The sequence below is a fragment of the Poecilia reticulata genome, chromosome 7, assembly GCF_904066995.2.
Source record: "Poecilia reticulata chromosome 7, P_reticulata-male-v2, whole genome shotgun sequence".
In the NCBI taxonomy this organism is placed as follows: Eukaryota; Metazoa; Chordata; class Actinopteri; order Cyprinodontiformes; family Poeciliidae; genus Poecilia; species Poecilia reticulata.
In genome coordinates this window covers 33,015,110-33,032,091 of record NC_088836.1, presented here as the reverse complement: position 1 = coordinate 33,032,091, position 16,982 = coordinate 33,015,110, and the positions used below count along the sequence as shown (strand labels likewise).

At 43.4% G+C, this 16,982-nt stretch overlaps 2 protein-coding genes across 3 annotated transcripts in view; both read left to right on the top strand.

The window, feature by feature from the left end:
• LOC103468097 (protein tyrosine phosphatase non-receptor type 7) overlaps positions 1 to 16,982 on the top strand; it is an 88,638-nt gene that overhangs the window by 47,924 nt on the left and 23,732 nt on the right. The window lies entirely within an intron of this gene.
• Positions 9,698 to 16,982, top strand: part of itpr3 (inositol 1,4,5-trisphosphate receptor, type 3) — a 69,350-nt gene continuing 62,065 nt past the window's right edge. The window contains exon 1 of one of the 2 annotated variants that reach the window (XM_081609345.1): positions 9,698 to 10,289. In XM_081609345.1, the coding sequence (XP_081465471.1) occupies positions 10,198 to 10,289 (92 nt within the window). In that variant the 5' untranslated portion in view covers positions 9,698 to 10,197. The remainder of the gene's footprint in view (positions 10,290 to 16,982) is intronic. The other variant, XM_081609344.1, reaches the window with a different exon arrangement.

Below are 16,982 nucleotides of genomic sequence, written 5' to 3'. Positions count from 1 at the left end.
TGCCCTCTGGTGGAGAAACGGAAAACAGCCTAAAGCTGACTAAACCATTCAAAATGATTCAAACAAAACACAAAAGATTTGTTCTGAAAATACGACGGATTACTAGGGCCAGACTGAGTTTTTATATTATAGTTAGAATATTAGTAGAATAAAGAAGATGCAATCTCACAAGAAATCCTTAAAATTACTGGAATAAAGATGTTTTAATGAGAGCAAAGCTTCAGGATGGTGACTTTTTTCTTTTAAATTGTTGTTGCTAAATTGGTTCAAAGACCTGATCTGATGATGTTTTCATGCTGATGTATAAATATGACATATTTTCTTATTTGTAGTATTTCCTGCTCAGCATTCCTCATTTTAATGTTTTATTATTTTTCAGGTAGGAGTAACAATAAAATTTCTATTAATTTCTACTAATATTACGACTTTATGCTGGAAGCTTTATGACTTTAATCTCATATTTCTGACGTTTTGTTGCATGACTTTATTTTTGATACATTATAGCATCATTAACTCTCGTACGAGTTGCCCAGTAGATCCTGGAAGGTGATCTGTCAGAAACCGGCTCATCCAATCGGAGGCGGTTCGGTCCAGGAGGTTCTGGCTCGGCCCGATGTCTCCACGTTAACCTGGAGACCTTCCTCTTCCTCTCAGCTGCTCGTCATCAGCAGACCTGAAGCTGCGCTGCAGAGCTCGTCGCATTCCTGACTGCATTGTTTCAAACATCTGCCTGCTCATTTGAACCGTGTGAGAATAGATGTTTATCTCCTGAAGTCGACCTTTAACCCCCAGCAGGACGTCCGTCACTGATTCACGGGTCGGACTGGAAACATGTTGGGTTCAATTATAACCTGAACTGCATTCATAAACTATTAGACAGCAAATAGTCTAATAGAGTGTCTGTTACTACCCAATAGTAAGTCCCGCCTACTCCTCACAACTCTTCGGACTCACTACGGCCCAGTTCTCTGTCTAACAGGTCCGGAAAATCCCCAGAAACTCGGGTCTTACCCTAGCGATAGTTTGTGGAGAATTATCTGTTTAAACTGGGGTCGGAAAGGACTCGTCTAGCTCTGACTACCTTCGATCCAGAAGTTATGACCTTTTACAGTTGAGGAGCAATCCGCTGAGTAGCCCTCACAGCGACATAACCCCTACAACCACTCCTGTTAACGGTAGCTCCTCTCCTAAAATAACGGCACTTGTTAACGGCTAGATTAAATTTAGTGACTTAGATTTAAGTCCCAAGGTCATTATTTTAGTTTTGGCTAAAAGCAACCTATAAAACATTTCTACTTTTTCCTCCCAGAATCAAACTTCATAGCTATTTTATGACCATCAAAGAACTTTAAGGTGACTCATTAATTGAATGTCCACAACATCTTTTAGATTTTCTTAATGTTAATTATTTTATTAGTAAGGCAATTTTTGCAAGGGTCAGTACAGCTTAATTCACTAGCAGAAATAATCAAATAAGTAAAATCAATAATCTAGCCTATCTTTCCCTAATGCTGACACTGAGAACTAAAAAAGGGAAACTTTGAGAGAGACGGACAGAGTTTGGCATTTTGAACCCCAGAACTGGCCTGATGATGAAGAAGGTGTTGCAGCAGCAGGAGGTTCCCAGTACAGGAAGAGTACTGACTTAGAGCGGCAGGTCTCGGGCCTCAGGGTGACTTCCTCATGTGCGTAGCGGTCCTCAGCTTCTTGTCTTGCAGCTCTGTAGCTCCCTTCTCCTCGTCTCACGATCTTTCTGGTCCCACGGAAGGAACACACCAGTTCTTCCTCTTTGCCTTTGTTCTTTGTCTTTATCTTCATCTTTGCCTTGGTCTTTGTCTTTGGGGGTATAAACCCAGCTGTTGAGAGAAGTGCGATTTGAAGCCACATGTTGCGGGGCTAACGGGTTGGTCCCCATGTGCAGAACAGTCTTCGGTTCTGTGGCCCCGGCTCTTCTTCAGCTGCAGAGTTCTTTGTCCATCTCCGTCTTGGCTCGAAGCTGCCTGAAGGATCCAACCAAAGTTTCCTCTGTTGCACCCACCTTATAAAGGGTTTATCCACCTTTTGGTGCGTTTGCATTGGCTAGCTTTGTTGCTGTGCCTCTCATTGGCTGACTGCTTGGACAGATGATCTCATCTCCATCACCCTGGAGACCTTATGACCGGATCTCTGTTCTAATGTCCCCAAGTTGCTCAACAGTTCCTCCTACCTCTGTTTCCTGCCCAACCTTTTCTTAGGCAAGTTGAAGTTTAGCAATAAGGCTTTAGTCTTCTCTGTTCTCCTATCAGTTCCCCTTTTCCCCTGACCTTCCACCTACCATCTACCTTCAACACAACATCAGTGACCTTTAATTACAGTTACAACATTTTACACCTTTTCAAGTTCAATGTCAAAATCACATTTATAACCTTTTAGTTTTAACATTCATTTATAATGTTATAATAACCATAACTTATTAGTTACTTTTATTATAATCATAAGGTGAGTTATTACAGACATTTCTGAAAAGAACCCAATAATAATCCATTATTCTAATTATCTGATATCATGTTACAGTTTCTTGTTTCACCTTTAAGTACTTCCACAAGTGTGAGAGTAAGTGTAAATATTCTTATAATCAAACCAACATCAACCACTGGTTAAACCGATATTAATTATTGGCATAATTATAAGTCATTATTTTAAGTATTTTACTGTGGGTTTTATCCAATCTCTCAAAATGTTTAGATTTTATTCTTTAAAAACCTTTAATGCTTTAAAATAAGGAATGGTCTGAACTATTTTTAGACTGATGCAAGATAGAAACTTCCTCTTTATTAAGGAAACCAGCTCTTCCTGTTTCATGACTCTCTTTCTGCCTGACTATGATTTTTTATGATTAAATAGAAAAAAGTAGAATTAAAGCAAAGTTTGCAGGACACAATAACAACACACACAACCAGATTCATTTTATTACAGTCTGACTCTATTGTTGGGTCTTGATGTCACCTATGTCATTAATTTTAAGGTAATTTTATTTGTTATTACTATTAAACTAAAATCTCCAGCATGGGGAAGTGGGATGAGCTCGACTTTTCTCGACAAGAGGTATTGATGATGACTGATATCTCTGATCAGCTGTTATAGTAACAGCTGATCAGAATCTGTTTCCAGATTTTGTTCATCTGCTGCTGATCCTGTTTTCTTCCTTCATGTTTTCTAAGTGGTTTGACTCCATGTGAAGTATTTTGGCGATGCGTTTGTGTCTGAGCCACCAGTTTGCTGGGATCTGGAGGAAAACCTGCTGACTGCCACAGCGTGAAGCTGCAGAGGTGTGAATGTTTTCTAGAGCCCTGATCAGAGACGGTTCCTTCGGTCCTGACCGTTTGAATGCTGTGGATTAACGACTTTAACTCCTAATGGTGACTGAACCAGGGTAAACATTTTCCTCCCTGCATACGAATAACCACATCGACATGTTCTTTTAAATCCTGAATGAATTTAAACTCTTCAACACGTCGTCATCACAAACCATGTGGGTGAATTTAAACGTAGATTCGGATAAAGCTCCACATTTAAATTTCTGGATCCAGGAGCTCTTCAGCGCCCCCTGCTGGTCAGCTGCTTGGTTTGCATCTGCTTTGGGTGTTGATTATCCTGATGGGTGCCATGTGTCTGTGGTTACCATGACGACACCAGTGACTGAAGCTTTAAGTCAGGGGTCCCTAAACCTTTTCCTGAGGGCCACATAACGTTTCCCTTCTCTGCTGGGGGCCGGAGTCAGTTTGTAGCAGAAAAAGTGTGACGTCTGCAGGAGAGCCTACATGTAGAAATGTATTGTTTTCCAGAAAGCACAATCAAATAATCCTCTCTGGGTTCTTCACAGAACAAATCCAGGAAGGATTATAGTCCGTATTTTCCCAACTATGAGCCACAACCCCAAAGTTTGTTTTTTTAAACCAGTAAAAATCTAAGCCGCAGATATCTCTGCCGCTCCAGGTTTTCCACACCAAGCAGCAGCAGCAGAGGGACGAACAGCCAACATCTGAGTCATTACAGGTCAACTGAATATCACATTTATTACGGTTGAAAAAGAAAAAGCTGCCAAGTTTAGATTTAACTGAACTGATTAGTTTCCGTACGGTAACTGTAACAGTAAAAGTTCTGATCCTTCGTCTGCTACTAGCATGTGCTAAATGAAAATGGGCTCCTTCTTCTTCTTCTTCTTTAGATTTCAACTGCAGCTTGCATCCATTATTGTTGCACTACTGCCATCTACTGGATCCTGATCTCATAATGATCCCAGTATTATTTTTTTTTTTTTTTTATGAAAAATCTTCTTTTTCCCCTTAATGCTATTTAACTGACCAACAACATTCTCTAATTTTAATTCCCTATTAAAACATAATTCCGTTTTAATTGGCGCTTTCTTCTTTTATTTCCAATTTTGACTTCCAATGATTCACTTCCTGCTAAAGCGCCCCCTGGTGGTGGAAGAAAAATCCACATATAAGCCACTTGGTTCAAAGCTTAGGAAAAAAGTAGCGGCTTACAGTCCGGAAAATATGGTGTATGAAAAAAAATCTGAATGCTCTGTGGTATTGTTCAGGGGGCCGAACCAAATGTGGACGTGGGCCGGATTGGGCCCGCGGGCCTTAGTTTGGGCACCACTGCTTTAAGTGATGCAGCAGGTGAGGCACTGATGATCAAATGTTTCAGTCAATAAAATAAAAAAGTTGCAAAAATAAAAATGTAAAATTTTTTAAAGAAAATGTAGCAAAGATTATATTTTTATTCAAGGCATCATTTAATAAAAATTTAATAAAAATCTAAATAAGGCTTTCGCCAGCAGAGGGGGGGGCGAGTTAGTGGACACACACACACACACATATATGTTTGTGTGGCTATCTTTGTGGGGACTTTCCATTGACTTCCATTCATTTCTACCCCAACTATAATATAACTATAATTTAACCCTAACAAAAACTCAGTTTCACACCTTAGTCCTAAATCTGACCCCTGACCCAAAAACAATGTTTCCCCCTTGTGGGGTCCAGGCTTCAGTCCCACAAGGAGCAGTGGGTCCCCACAAGGTATTACAAACACACACACACACCTTACATGGCAGGTCAGTGGACACACACACATACACACACACATACACACACACACACACATACACACACACACACACACACACCTTACATGGCAGGTCAGTGGACACACACACACACACACACACCTTACATGGCAGGTCAGTGGACACACACACACACACACACACACACACACACACACACACACCTTACATGGCAGGTCAGTGGACACACACACACACACCTTACATGGCAGGTCAGTGGACACACACACACACCTTAGATGGGAAGGAAAGTTGTGTTTTCCCTGCAGACGCGGCGGCCATGTTTGGACTCCATGTTCTGTTCATCATGTGAAGCTCAGAACCGGTGTTATGCCCAGAAACGCATTTCTGCCCAAACTTGCATCCCCTGTCGCGGGAGCGCGCATCGCTCTAAGCTCTCGCATATTAACGAGAAAACGGACTGAAATATGACCGAAGAGGACATTTTTAAGATGTTTGTAACATTATCACGTTTCTTAGCCATGTAATCCCTAAAACGGTGGGTTTTATTTCGCAAATTACTTGAGATAAATACAGTTTTCACACCTTTATTGACACATAATAAGTCAAACTTTTTTTCAGTCCGTGTTGTAAATGTTTCCGCAAATGGTTTGAAATTCTCTGCTTTGTCTTTTGATACCATAACAGCGTAAAAGCATTAAAACAGAGGCGCATTATGTAGAACATTTGACATCATGCTTAACTTTCTAGTCTGTTAATGTAGGAGGGAATGCATTTTAATTTATGAGCCTGAAAATATGTGCATCCGTCTTGTTGATATGAAACTTACAGCATTAGATCAGAGAACAAGTGTCATTACGTAGAAGAGATTAAATCCTTTCAGCTCCTTATTTCCCCCAATTAGCTCAGGGATGCATGTTTTGGCTATATGGATTTCCAACCTGCCACAATATGCATCCCCTCTCTGTTCCCCTCAAATATTATTATAGTGATTTAACACCTGCAGTTCATGGAACTACTCAGAATATGTAGAAAAAGTTATTTCACTCTTAACTCTTTATTTCTTCAAATTAGCCCAGGGATGCATTTTTTTGGCAATATGGAATGGGGTTAGGATTCAAACTATCTCGATGACCATCAGTGGTTAAACGGAAGGTCAAAGGAAAATCTACTGGCCGTCGCACGTCGTTTAATCAACTAATCAGATTAGATATTTGCCACATTCTTAACAAAATATTAGAAATAAATTGAAAGATGCAAATAAACAAAATTCTCACCTTTCTGATTGTTTTTCTTAAAATTTTCTGCTGTTTTTCTGGGATTTGTTGCATTTTTGTCTAATTTCTCTGTTGTTTCTGTCATGTTTCTGTCATTTTTCTCGTTTTTCCTGCGTGTTCCCTCCTTACCTGCAGCGTTTTCCTTGCAGCTGCAGGATTTCTGGAGAAAAGCTGTTGGTGCCTCACAGGAAGTCTCACTCTGTTCCCCATGCAGGAAGCTTTACGCCTCATGAGAAACAAACGAGTGCTTGGTCTGATTTTCCCATCGCCATGGAAACCAGCGTGCTCCCAGTCTGAACTCACAGAAACCTTCAGAGGAACTGGGAAGTCTGGACGGATCGGCTCTGATCGGACGGATCAGGAAACGGCAGGAACACAAACTTATATTAAAACAATGATGGGACAAAATGGGTTTAAATTTTCCCTAAAAAATGTTTAATTATTCCTCAAGCTTATGTATTCAAATATGACAAACAATGTTTTGGAAATGTAAAGATGCTAAGGTGCAGGCTCCAAGTTGCAACATTTTTTTGAAAATTAAATTTTTAAAGGACCTGACCCAGAACTTTGTCATCACCATCTGAAAAAATTAAATAAATAATTAATTTTTAATGGCCTATTAGTGATATTTTTTACTAATTGTACAGACAAAATGCTTCTCAAGAAACAAAAGAAATATTATTTAAAACAAAAACACCATAAAGTCCATCTGACGGAGTTGACACAGAACTGAAGGTGGCAAACTAGTGAATAAAATGAAATATTTGATGCATGTGAAGTAATGCAATTTATATAAAATGCATTAAAATGAATCAATTGCACATTTAAATGAGATTTGACAACAATTTCACCGAAAGAGTCTCAAAAACTCTGACGGAATTGACAAACTACCTCAATTTATATGACTTTATTCTGAAGGAGGCCATGTTGTAGCTCATCAGGTCCAGGAAATCTTTATATTTTACCAAAATTAAGCTTTTATTTCACAAAATGTCATCAAAGTTTTGTAAATTGTCAGTTATGGTGTTGACACATCATGGTTGTGACAAACAACTTAGGAATAAAAAGAAGAAAGAACTAAAGAATAACATAAGCTAACCGGAGCTAACTAACCCTGTTAGCAAAGGAAGAAACAGGAAGTGGTCATGGGGTCCTCAGAAGTTCTGGTGCCCCCAATAATGCCTGATTTTTTTTACATTCTTTTAATTTCTGACGGTGTTGACAAAAACTAGGGACAAATTTTAATGGAGTTGGAAAATATATAAAAATTATTTTTAATTCAATTTATTGGTACCTTTATAATTATTTATATGACTACTTATACTTAATTGTCATAATTTTAGTATTTCTGTAATTGTTTTAAACTATTATAATGTGTTGAGTTCTGCTCAACACATTATTACACATTATTACACATTATTACAGGCATCATCCACCGACTACAATGTTTAAAATAAAAAATATTCAGCAAATACCAGGAAAATATACATTGTTGTGGTCACATGACCCAGGTTAGTTTAGTCAGATATTTGAAAAAATTATATTTTGTTCAGATTTTGTGCTTTATCATTGGACCTGTGATTTTATAACTCTTACTTTAGTAATTTGTTGAGTGCTGAAGCAGCGCTGCTCTTGCTGGAGCCACTCTCCCATCTCTGCTGTGAACCCATCAGGTTTTTACATCGTTTCATAACTTTAATAGACATTTAATGGAAACCAGTCTGTCCCAGTCAGACTGGAGCTCCACCATCCCCCGGCTCCCTGCTGCCCCCTACAGGTCAGGAGGCTACATGTCGCTGTTCCCCCCAGGCCTGCTGATGAACTGATGCTTTCATCTCCCAGAGAGGAACCCTGACTGACCTTTGACCCAGAACAACATCACTCTGGGAGGCTTGACCTCTGACCTGTGGATGGACGGACGGACGGACGGTTCTTCCTCTCTCATATCAGATACTGACCTCTCGTGTCTCTCCAGTGAACCCCGTCCCGGCGGCCATCTTGTGACTGAACCGTCCCAATGATAAATTCTACAGATGAAACTTCAGACTCTACTGAAGCAGAGCGAGGATCATCTTCATCCTCCTCCTCTTCGTCAGCGCTGAGCTGAGCCTGCCGGTGTGCGGGCTGCTGGTTCGACGGAGGAAACAGGAAGTTGGTCGGCAGAACTCGGCGCACGTCTGTTGGGGGAAATCTTCTTCTTCTGTGGTTTTCTGTGTTCTGACAGAAAACTGTGGTTGACGATGAAAAGCCACAGGCTTCCTGAAAACGGTTGAGAGGAGCGCAGCGTCTCTTCTTCAGCAGTTCACATCGACGGAAGGCTCAGCCAGTCACCGCCCAGCCTCAGGGGTCAGAGGTCATCCTGACAGAAGCTGAACATGGGCTCGTTTAAACAGATGGTCCTCCAGGGCCACCGTCCGTCTGGTTGCCTCCGCAGCTCAACAGCTGCCAGAAGCAGCTGATTGGACCAGGTGTGCAGACAGGAAGTCCCACAGAGAACGCCTCCTGCTGGAGGGCCGCTGAACTGCAGCAGGAGACTGTTTTAGTTCGAAGACTCAGGATGCGAAGATGAGGCGACCTGGAAGTTAACAAACAAACCAGAAGTTACTGCGATGAACGATAATATTGTTTTCTCTTGAGATCATTTTCAAGTAACATAATGATGACATGAAACTGAAGGAGCTCCGTCTCAAAAGTCTTTTGTTTTTTTCAAACAAATATTAACACTGGAACTGAAAGACATTTTCAAAATTAACGAAATAACCTAAACTACAAATAAACTATACAATCTGTAAATAAAATGATCCTTTAAAACAGTGAGAGCATAGCTCCACCCTCTGGCAAATTTAGGAAATGACGATCAAAAGTGGGCGGAGTCCAGAGGCAACTTGGGGGCGTGGCCAATAGGAACATTCAGCTGCAGTAGCAACTTTTCAACCCGCAGAGGGCAGCACTGAGACGGTTTCAGGTAAAAAATAATGCAGAATTAACAATTTAACATGAAACATAAAGATGGCACCTTGAGGACCAGTTTATACTCATAAGTGAATCTGATCATTTGATGGCGTCGGTTTGACAGCAGAGTCTCTCCTGCAGCTTCTGTCTGGTTTAGTTCTGGACTCCACCTGCTGATCTGCTGGACCTGAAACCTGAAGGTCATGCTGCTGCCACCACCGTGCTTCTCTCTGGGTCCGCTCCCACTGAGCTCCTGCTCGGAGGCTCCTGAGGTTCCACAGGTTTGATTGGTTCAGGTTGACCTTTGAACTTTGCTGTTCTTCCCTCTGCTCACCACACTCATCAACAAACCGAAACTTTGAGTTTAGGTGAGGCTCTGACAGCTGAGGCTGACCTTGTTTTGGTTCTCAAGGCGCAGGGTGCGTGCATGTGCCAGGGTGTGCACGTGTCCACGCGTGTGTGCGCGCGTGCACGCGGGGCAGAGCGCTCCTTGTTGCCCTGCAGCGGGGCTGTTCAGTCTTGAAGTCGCCTGGCAGCCTTATCAGCGCCGCCGCGCACTTCCTGGTTCTCCCCGCCGGAGAGTCTTCACATTCTCACCGAGGGAGGGACCGAGCCGCCCTGCCGCGTGGAAGCGCCGCGACCCGCACAGTCCACGCAGGACCCGGACCTGCTGCACACACTCGGCCCGGGAAAGTTTCTGGGAACCGGTTCGCGTTTTTGTTTTCATGCAGAACCCGAGGAGCGGCTGCAGCTGCTGAGTCCTGAACCAACCTCTGGTCCCAGTGGACCCGGGTGCTGCGAGCCAGGCAGGCCGGCCGGCGCAGGGCGCCCCATCTGCGGCTCCACCTGCAGGATCTCCCCGCTGCCGGAGGCGCCTGGAGCGGCTGCAGGATGTCAGACTCTGCCTCCAGCTTCCTCCACATCGGAGACATCGTGTCTCTGTACGCGGAGGGTTCGGTGAACGGCTTCATCAGCACGCTGGGGTGAGTCCGGTCCATTATTATGATAACTTCACTGAGACACAAACTTCGTTTAATTACAAACAGAATTTCATAAAAATGTCACAAACTCGTTTACATTTTTTAAAATGTAGGTTTAGAATAAGAAAATAAAAAGTCTAACTGTTTTATTTGTGGTTTAGAATAAAATAAAACTAAAAGTTGAGTTAAAAAGCTGTTTAAAGATGATTATTGATGAGCTATCAGCTTTTTGATGGTTTGAGCATCAGAATTGGGATTTTATCATGAAAACCAGAGGATTTAAGAGAGTTTGACTGATTAAAGTTGACATTTTAAATGGTTTCATCTGAATCCACTGAGTCGTCGACTTTTCTCCAGAACATTTTATCTTCTGGTTTTATGGTTTTGATCAGGTTTTTGTCCAGAAGCTCAAAGCGACAGACACACTTGGAGTGTTTTGGGAATTTTCTGCTTCCATCCGTAGTTTGAGGTTTCGGGACGTTTCCAGAAGAAAAGTTGTGTCCAGTATCTGTGTTTCTATGAACACAAAGTGATGTTATCTGCCCAGCAGTCTGGTCACGGAGCTTCAGGAGGGAAACTGCATGACGGAGGAAAAGCATCAGATAGTTTCAGATTTCTCCATTTTTAAAGTTTTTCTCTCTAAACATCTGAACATTCTGTGAAAACGACTCTGTTGGCTTCAAATTTAAAGTCTTTCCATTGATTCTCAGCTGGATAATGGTCTGGACTTTGACTAGGCCATTCCAACACATGAGTCTGCTTTGACTGGAACCATCCCAGAATGTCTCTGGCTGGTTGTCCTGCTGGAAGCTGACCTTTGACCCAGGCTCAGCTCTTCTGCAGGCTTTTCTCCATCATGATGCTGCCACCACCGTGTTTCTCACTGGTTCCGTTTCTGCTGGGGGGGATTTTATCCTTCAGCTCTTCACAAAGACCAAACGACTGACTGAAGCTCAGCTGCAGTTGCACTCAGGTCAAAGTTCAGACGGGCAGAAATCCCAGCAGGTATCATAAATATCCCATGCGGTTCTGGTTTTGTCTGCATCGGGACGTCTGGTCGGGCCTGCAGGTCCGATCCTGTCGGCTCCGGTTTGAAGGCTCTTCCTGCGTCTTCGGGGGATTCAGACAGAAAACGTCAGAAAGTGAAGAAATGAAGCGAAACTCATTTGTTATGATGAGTTAATTTGCTAAATGTGACAAAATGTCACGTTTTATTTCACGTTTTATTGGTTATAATGTTGATCATGAGGTCGAGCAGCGGATCGACAACATGAAGCTGATCTGGGTCCGGTTGGGTCCAGCTGGTTTCCACGGTAACGTTGGGTCTGGACGGAGGCAGCAGAACCGGACCTCTGCCTGAGCCGTCGGGTCAGAACCGGTTCTTCTTACGGTCCATCAGGAGCAAATGAAACTGCAAACCGACAGAACCGGAACGGAAACCCACTCGGGTTCTGCTGGACCGGGTCGCAGCCCGTCCAGGTCCAGACCCGGCTCGGGTTTGTCAGAGGAAGTTCTGTGTGGATATATGACGGGTCAGGTCCAATTAGGGTTGAAACCTTTGTTGCAGGTCTGTGTGTGTGTGTGTGTGTGTGTGTGTGCGTGTGTGTGTGTGTGTGCGTGTGTGTGTGTGTGTGTGTGCGTGTGCGTGTGTGTGTCCGTCCATCCTGGTGGTTTCCAGACGACGGTTCTGGTTCTGACTCGGTCTGAACTTCAGAACGTCTCTTGCTGATTCTCGTTGCCTCCCAACTGAAGGTCAGCAGACCTACAGATAACGGTGTGTGGTTACCATAGCAACAAAGATTAGTGAAAAGTCATCATAATCTCTTAAACCAAAATTAGCTTCGGACATAAAATGGAGGTAAATGAACAGTTCACTGGATGGAGGTAAATGAACAGTTCACTGGATGGAGGTAAATGAACAGTTCACTGGATGGAGGTAAATGAACAGTTCACTGGATGGAGGTAAATGAACAGTTCACTGGATGGAGGTAAATGAACAGTTCACTGGATGGAGGTAAATGAACAGTTCACTGGATGGAGGTAAATGAACAGTTCACTGGATGGAGGTAAATGAACAGTTCACTGGATGGAGGTAAATGAACAGTTCACTGGATGGAGGTAAATGAACAGTTCACTGGATGGAGGTAAATGAACAGTTCACTGGATGGAGTAAATGAACAGTTCACTGGATGGAGGTAAATGAACAGTTCACTGGATGGAGGTAAATGAACAGTTCACTGGATGGAGGTAAATGAACAGTTCACTGGATGGAGGTAAATGAACAGTTCACTGGATGGAGGTAAATGAACAGTTCACTGGATGGAGGTAAATGAACAGTTCACTGGATGGAGGTAAATGAACAGTTCACTGGATGGAGGTAAATGAACAGTTCACTGGATGGAGGTAAATGAACAGTTCACTGGATGGAGGTAAATGAACAGTTCACTGGATGGAGGTAAATGAACAGTTCACTGGATGGAGGTAAATGAACAGTTCACTGGATGGAAGTAAATGAACAGTTCACTGGATGGAGGTAAATGAACAGTTCACTGGATGGAGGTAAATGAACAGTTCACTGGATGGAAGTAAATGAACAGTTCACTGGATGGAGGTAAATGAACAGTTCACTGGATGGAGGTAAATGAACAGTTCGCTGGATGGAGGTAAATGAACAGTTCGCCGGATGGAAGTAAATGAACAGTTCACCGGATGGAGGTAAATGAACAGTTCACCGGATGGAAGTAAATGAACAGTTCACTGGATGGAGGTAAATGAACAGTTCACTGGATGGAGGTAAATGAACAGTTCACTGGATGGAGGTAAATGAACAGTTCACTGGATGGAGGTAAATGAACAGTTCACCGGATGGAAGTAAATGAACAGTTCACCGGATGGAGGTAAATGAACAGTTCACCGGATGGAGGTAAATGAACAGTTCACTGGATGGAGGTAAATGAACAGTTCACTGGATGGAGGTAAATGAACAGTTCACCGGATGGAGGTAAATGAACAGTTCACTGGATGGAGGTAAATGAACAGTTCACCGGATGGAGGTAAATGAACAGTTCACTGGATGGAGGTAAATGAACAGTTCACTTGATGGAGGTAAATGAACAGTTCACTGGATGGAGGTAAATGAACAGTTCACTGGATGGAAGTAAATGAACAGTTCACCGGATGGAGGTAAATGAACAGTTCACCGGATGGAGGTAAATGAACAGTTCACTGGATGGAGGTAAATGAACAGTTCACTGGATGGAGGTAAATGAACAGTTCACTGGATGGAGGTAAATGAACAGTTCACTGGATGGAGGTAAATGAACAGTTCACCGGATGGAGGTAAATGAACAGTTCACCGGATGGAAGTAAATGAACAGTTCACTGGATGGAGGTAAATGAACAGTTCACTGGATGGAGGTAAATGAACAGTTCACTGGATGGAGGTAAATGAACAGTTCACTGGATGGAGGTAAATGAACAGTTCACTGGATGGAGGTAAATGAACAGTTCACTGGATGGAACGGATCTTTGTGAGTTTTTATCTGAATTCAGTTGTTCAGGACTGAACTGAGCTGATTTTTGGGGCTAAATGACCTCTGACCCCTGTTGGGTTTTATTAAAATCAGTCGCTAAAGCGATACAAACACAGTATGTAGTGGAAGCTAATGCTAATGTGCTAATTTCAATTTAAATAATTTCTGCCCTGGAAAGGCTATTAGACTGAAGCGCATATCTAATTTTGACATCATTAATGTTCCATAACGATCTTAGATATTGCATCTATATTCATAATTGTTCTCTGGTTTCTGTGTTTTGTTTTGTTCCACCATGTTTTTTTATTTTGAATGGAGTTACTGGGGGAGGAAACAGAACAGGCGTCACCTACTTCAAAATAAGAGCATGAATATAAACACTTAATTACAACATAAAATTCAAATTTTATTCAACTGAAAATTATCATTTTATTATAATTTATCTGGAAAAATGAATGCAGGGGAAGCTGTATGCTAAATGTTTACAAAGTTAGCCAAAGTGCTACATAAGAAAAACACATTAGCATTAGCGTGTTAGCAGCAGCTCCACTGCTTTAATTAGGCCATGTTAAGTTGGCAGAACGTCAGCTTTCCGGTCCGGTTCGGATCGGATCGGTTTGGTTTGGATCAGTTCGGATCAGTTCAGTTCAGTTTGGTTCGGTCCGGTTCGGATCAGTTTGGTTCGGATCGGATCGGTTTGGTTTGGTTTGGATCAGTTTGGTTTGGTTCGGTTTGGATCGGTTCAGTTCGGATCGGTTCAGTTCAGTTCGGATCGGTTTGGTTTGGTTTGGTTTGGTTTGGTTTGGTTCGGATCGGTTTGGTTTGGTTCGGTCCGGTTCGGATCGGTTTGGTTTGGTTCGGATCGGTTTGGTTTGGTTCGGTCTGGTTCGGATCGGTTTGGTTTGGTTCGGATCGGTTTGGTTTGGTTTGGTTTGGTTCAGTTCAGTTTGGTTTGGATCAGTTCGGATCGGATCAGTTCAGTTCAGTTCGCTTCAGTTCAGTTCAGTTCAGTTCGGTTCGGTTCGGATCGGTTCGGTTCGGATCGGTTTGGATCAGTTCAGTTCGGATCAGGACATTAAAGCTGAATCTTTGCTTTTCCTGCGTGAGTTTCAGAGAAACGACTTCCTCGCGTCTCCGACTCGTCGTCAGCCGACTGCAGCCGTGTAAATATTCCTGCTCCTCCTCCACCCAGCAAGTCAAACACGGATAAACGTCCAGAGATCCGGATTTTTCTGCCCCAAAGTGTTTCCTGTTTATCAGGTAAATGGGTTTCAGAGCGGGACGCTTGAATCGGGTCGACGGAGGGAAGATGGACCGGCTGCTTTCCATACAGTCAAATCCTGCTGAGCGGCTCAGAGCTGCCGGACGCAGCAGATGGTCGTTTCTGGTTCTGTTCGTTTCACCGTCTCAGCCGTTCATCAGGAGCACAAATCCTGCGCATATTTAATATGATTCATTGATTATGAGCTGAACCCACCAGGGACAAGGAGCTGGGAACACTGGATGTGGAACCAGAACTGTGTGGACCAGCCTTAAACAAATTAGTGAAGGCTCAAGTTACACGTCAGTTTGCGGCTGATCCAGAGTGAAATTCATGAAGAGCTGCAGGTTTTAGGGACCAGTGTGGTGAAGTTCGGGTTCCTCTCCAGACGCTGATCTGCTCATGTGTGACGGAGTTGGTTTAGTTTCTGGATCCTGGTGGTTTTTCCAGAATGAAACACCATTTCTGAGCGTCTGGTTGGAGACGCTTCAGGACTGAGTCAACACACCTGAGGGAGAGTGAATGGAGCAATCAGCCGGCGACCCACACCTGCAAAACACCCAGACAAAGGAGCTGATTGGCTGCTCTTCAAGTAAAACACAGTCAGAAAGGAAGAAGCTTTGAACTCGGAAAGGAAAAACAAAGGAAGACGTGGAGGGAGAGTAATGACGCATAAAAGCTGCAGCCGCCACGTTTCAAAAGGGGAGCAGAGCGAAGAGACAAAACGGAAAACTGGTGTGCAGTTTTCAGAAATGAGACCTGAAGGTATTCATGGTGTTAATGGAGGTCAGCGCTCAGGAAGTGGCCTCACAGCCTGGCACTAATTTACATCATAATTTGCAGACTCCTGATTTGTTTACAGGTTGTGGCTTTTTATTAGAGCCTGGGAGTGAAAGTGCTGCTGGTGTCAGAGGAAACTCTGCGGGTCATGTAAATACGGGACTCTGCTGCACGTTTGGAAACGAGGAAAATCCAACCTCAGACGACGTCACTGAGACGGGAAACATGTCAACAAAACTAAACACAGAGGTGGAGCAACTTCACAGGTCCGGTCGACCCGGTTCTACTGGAACCAGAACATCTGCTCCACCTCCAGCTGCTCTGAGTCAAACCAACCTGTTCCCCTCCTGGCCTGTGGGGGCGCTGCACCAAGAACCACTGAAGGAAACGACACAGAAACCTCTGAAGACACTGAGAGCAACTTCCTTCTTCACCAGATGGAAACAAGATGGAGGATTTTAGCGGCTGGAGGATTTCTCTCTAGGCTAAAGACCAGGAGCCATTTCTGCTGCTAGCGCTAGGCTAGCACGTTAGCTTTGGTTGGATTTACCCAGAATGCCCTGCGCTGTAGTCCACTTCCTGCTTTTGGAGCGGTCTCCGGTCCGCTTGGCGTTCACATTCAAACTGAACCACAGGTTTGGAGGACCAGAGGTCAGAGGTCAATTAGCGTTCACACCTCAACAACCAGACTGGACTTTCTAGCAAATGGACTAAAGTGGACTAAACATTGCTGGCAAGACAGCAGCAATGTCCTCAGACAAGCAACTCCTGCTGAAACTCACGTTAGCAGTTCCTTAATGCAACATGCTAGCAGCTCTGGGTTAATGCGTACGGCCTGGTAGCATGGCTGTTAGCTTACAACCTGGTAGCATGGCTGCTAGCTTACGACCTGGTAGCATGGCTATTAGCTTACGGCCTGGTAGCATGGCTGTTAGCTTACAACCTGGTAGCATGGCTGTTAGCTTACGACCTGGTAGCATGGCTATTAGCTTACGGCCTGGTAGCATGGCTGTTAGCTTACAACCTGGTAGCATGGCTGCTAGCTTACGACCTGGTAGCATGGCTATTAGCTTACAACCTGGTAGCATGGCTGTTAGCTTACGACCTGGTAGCATGGCTATT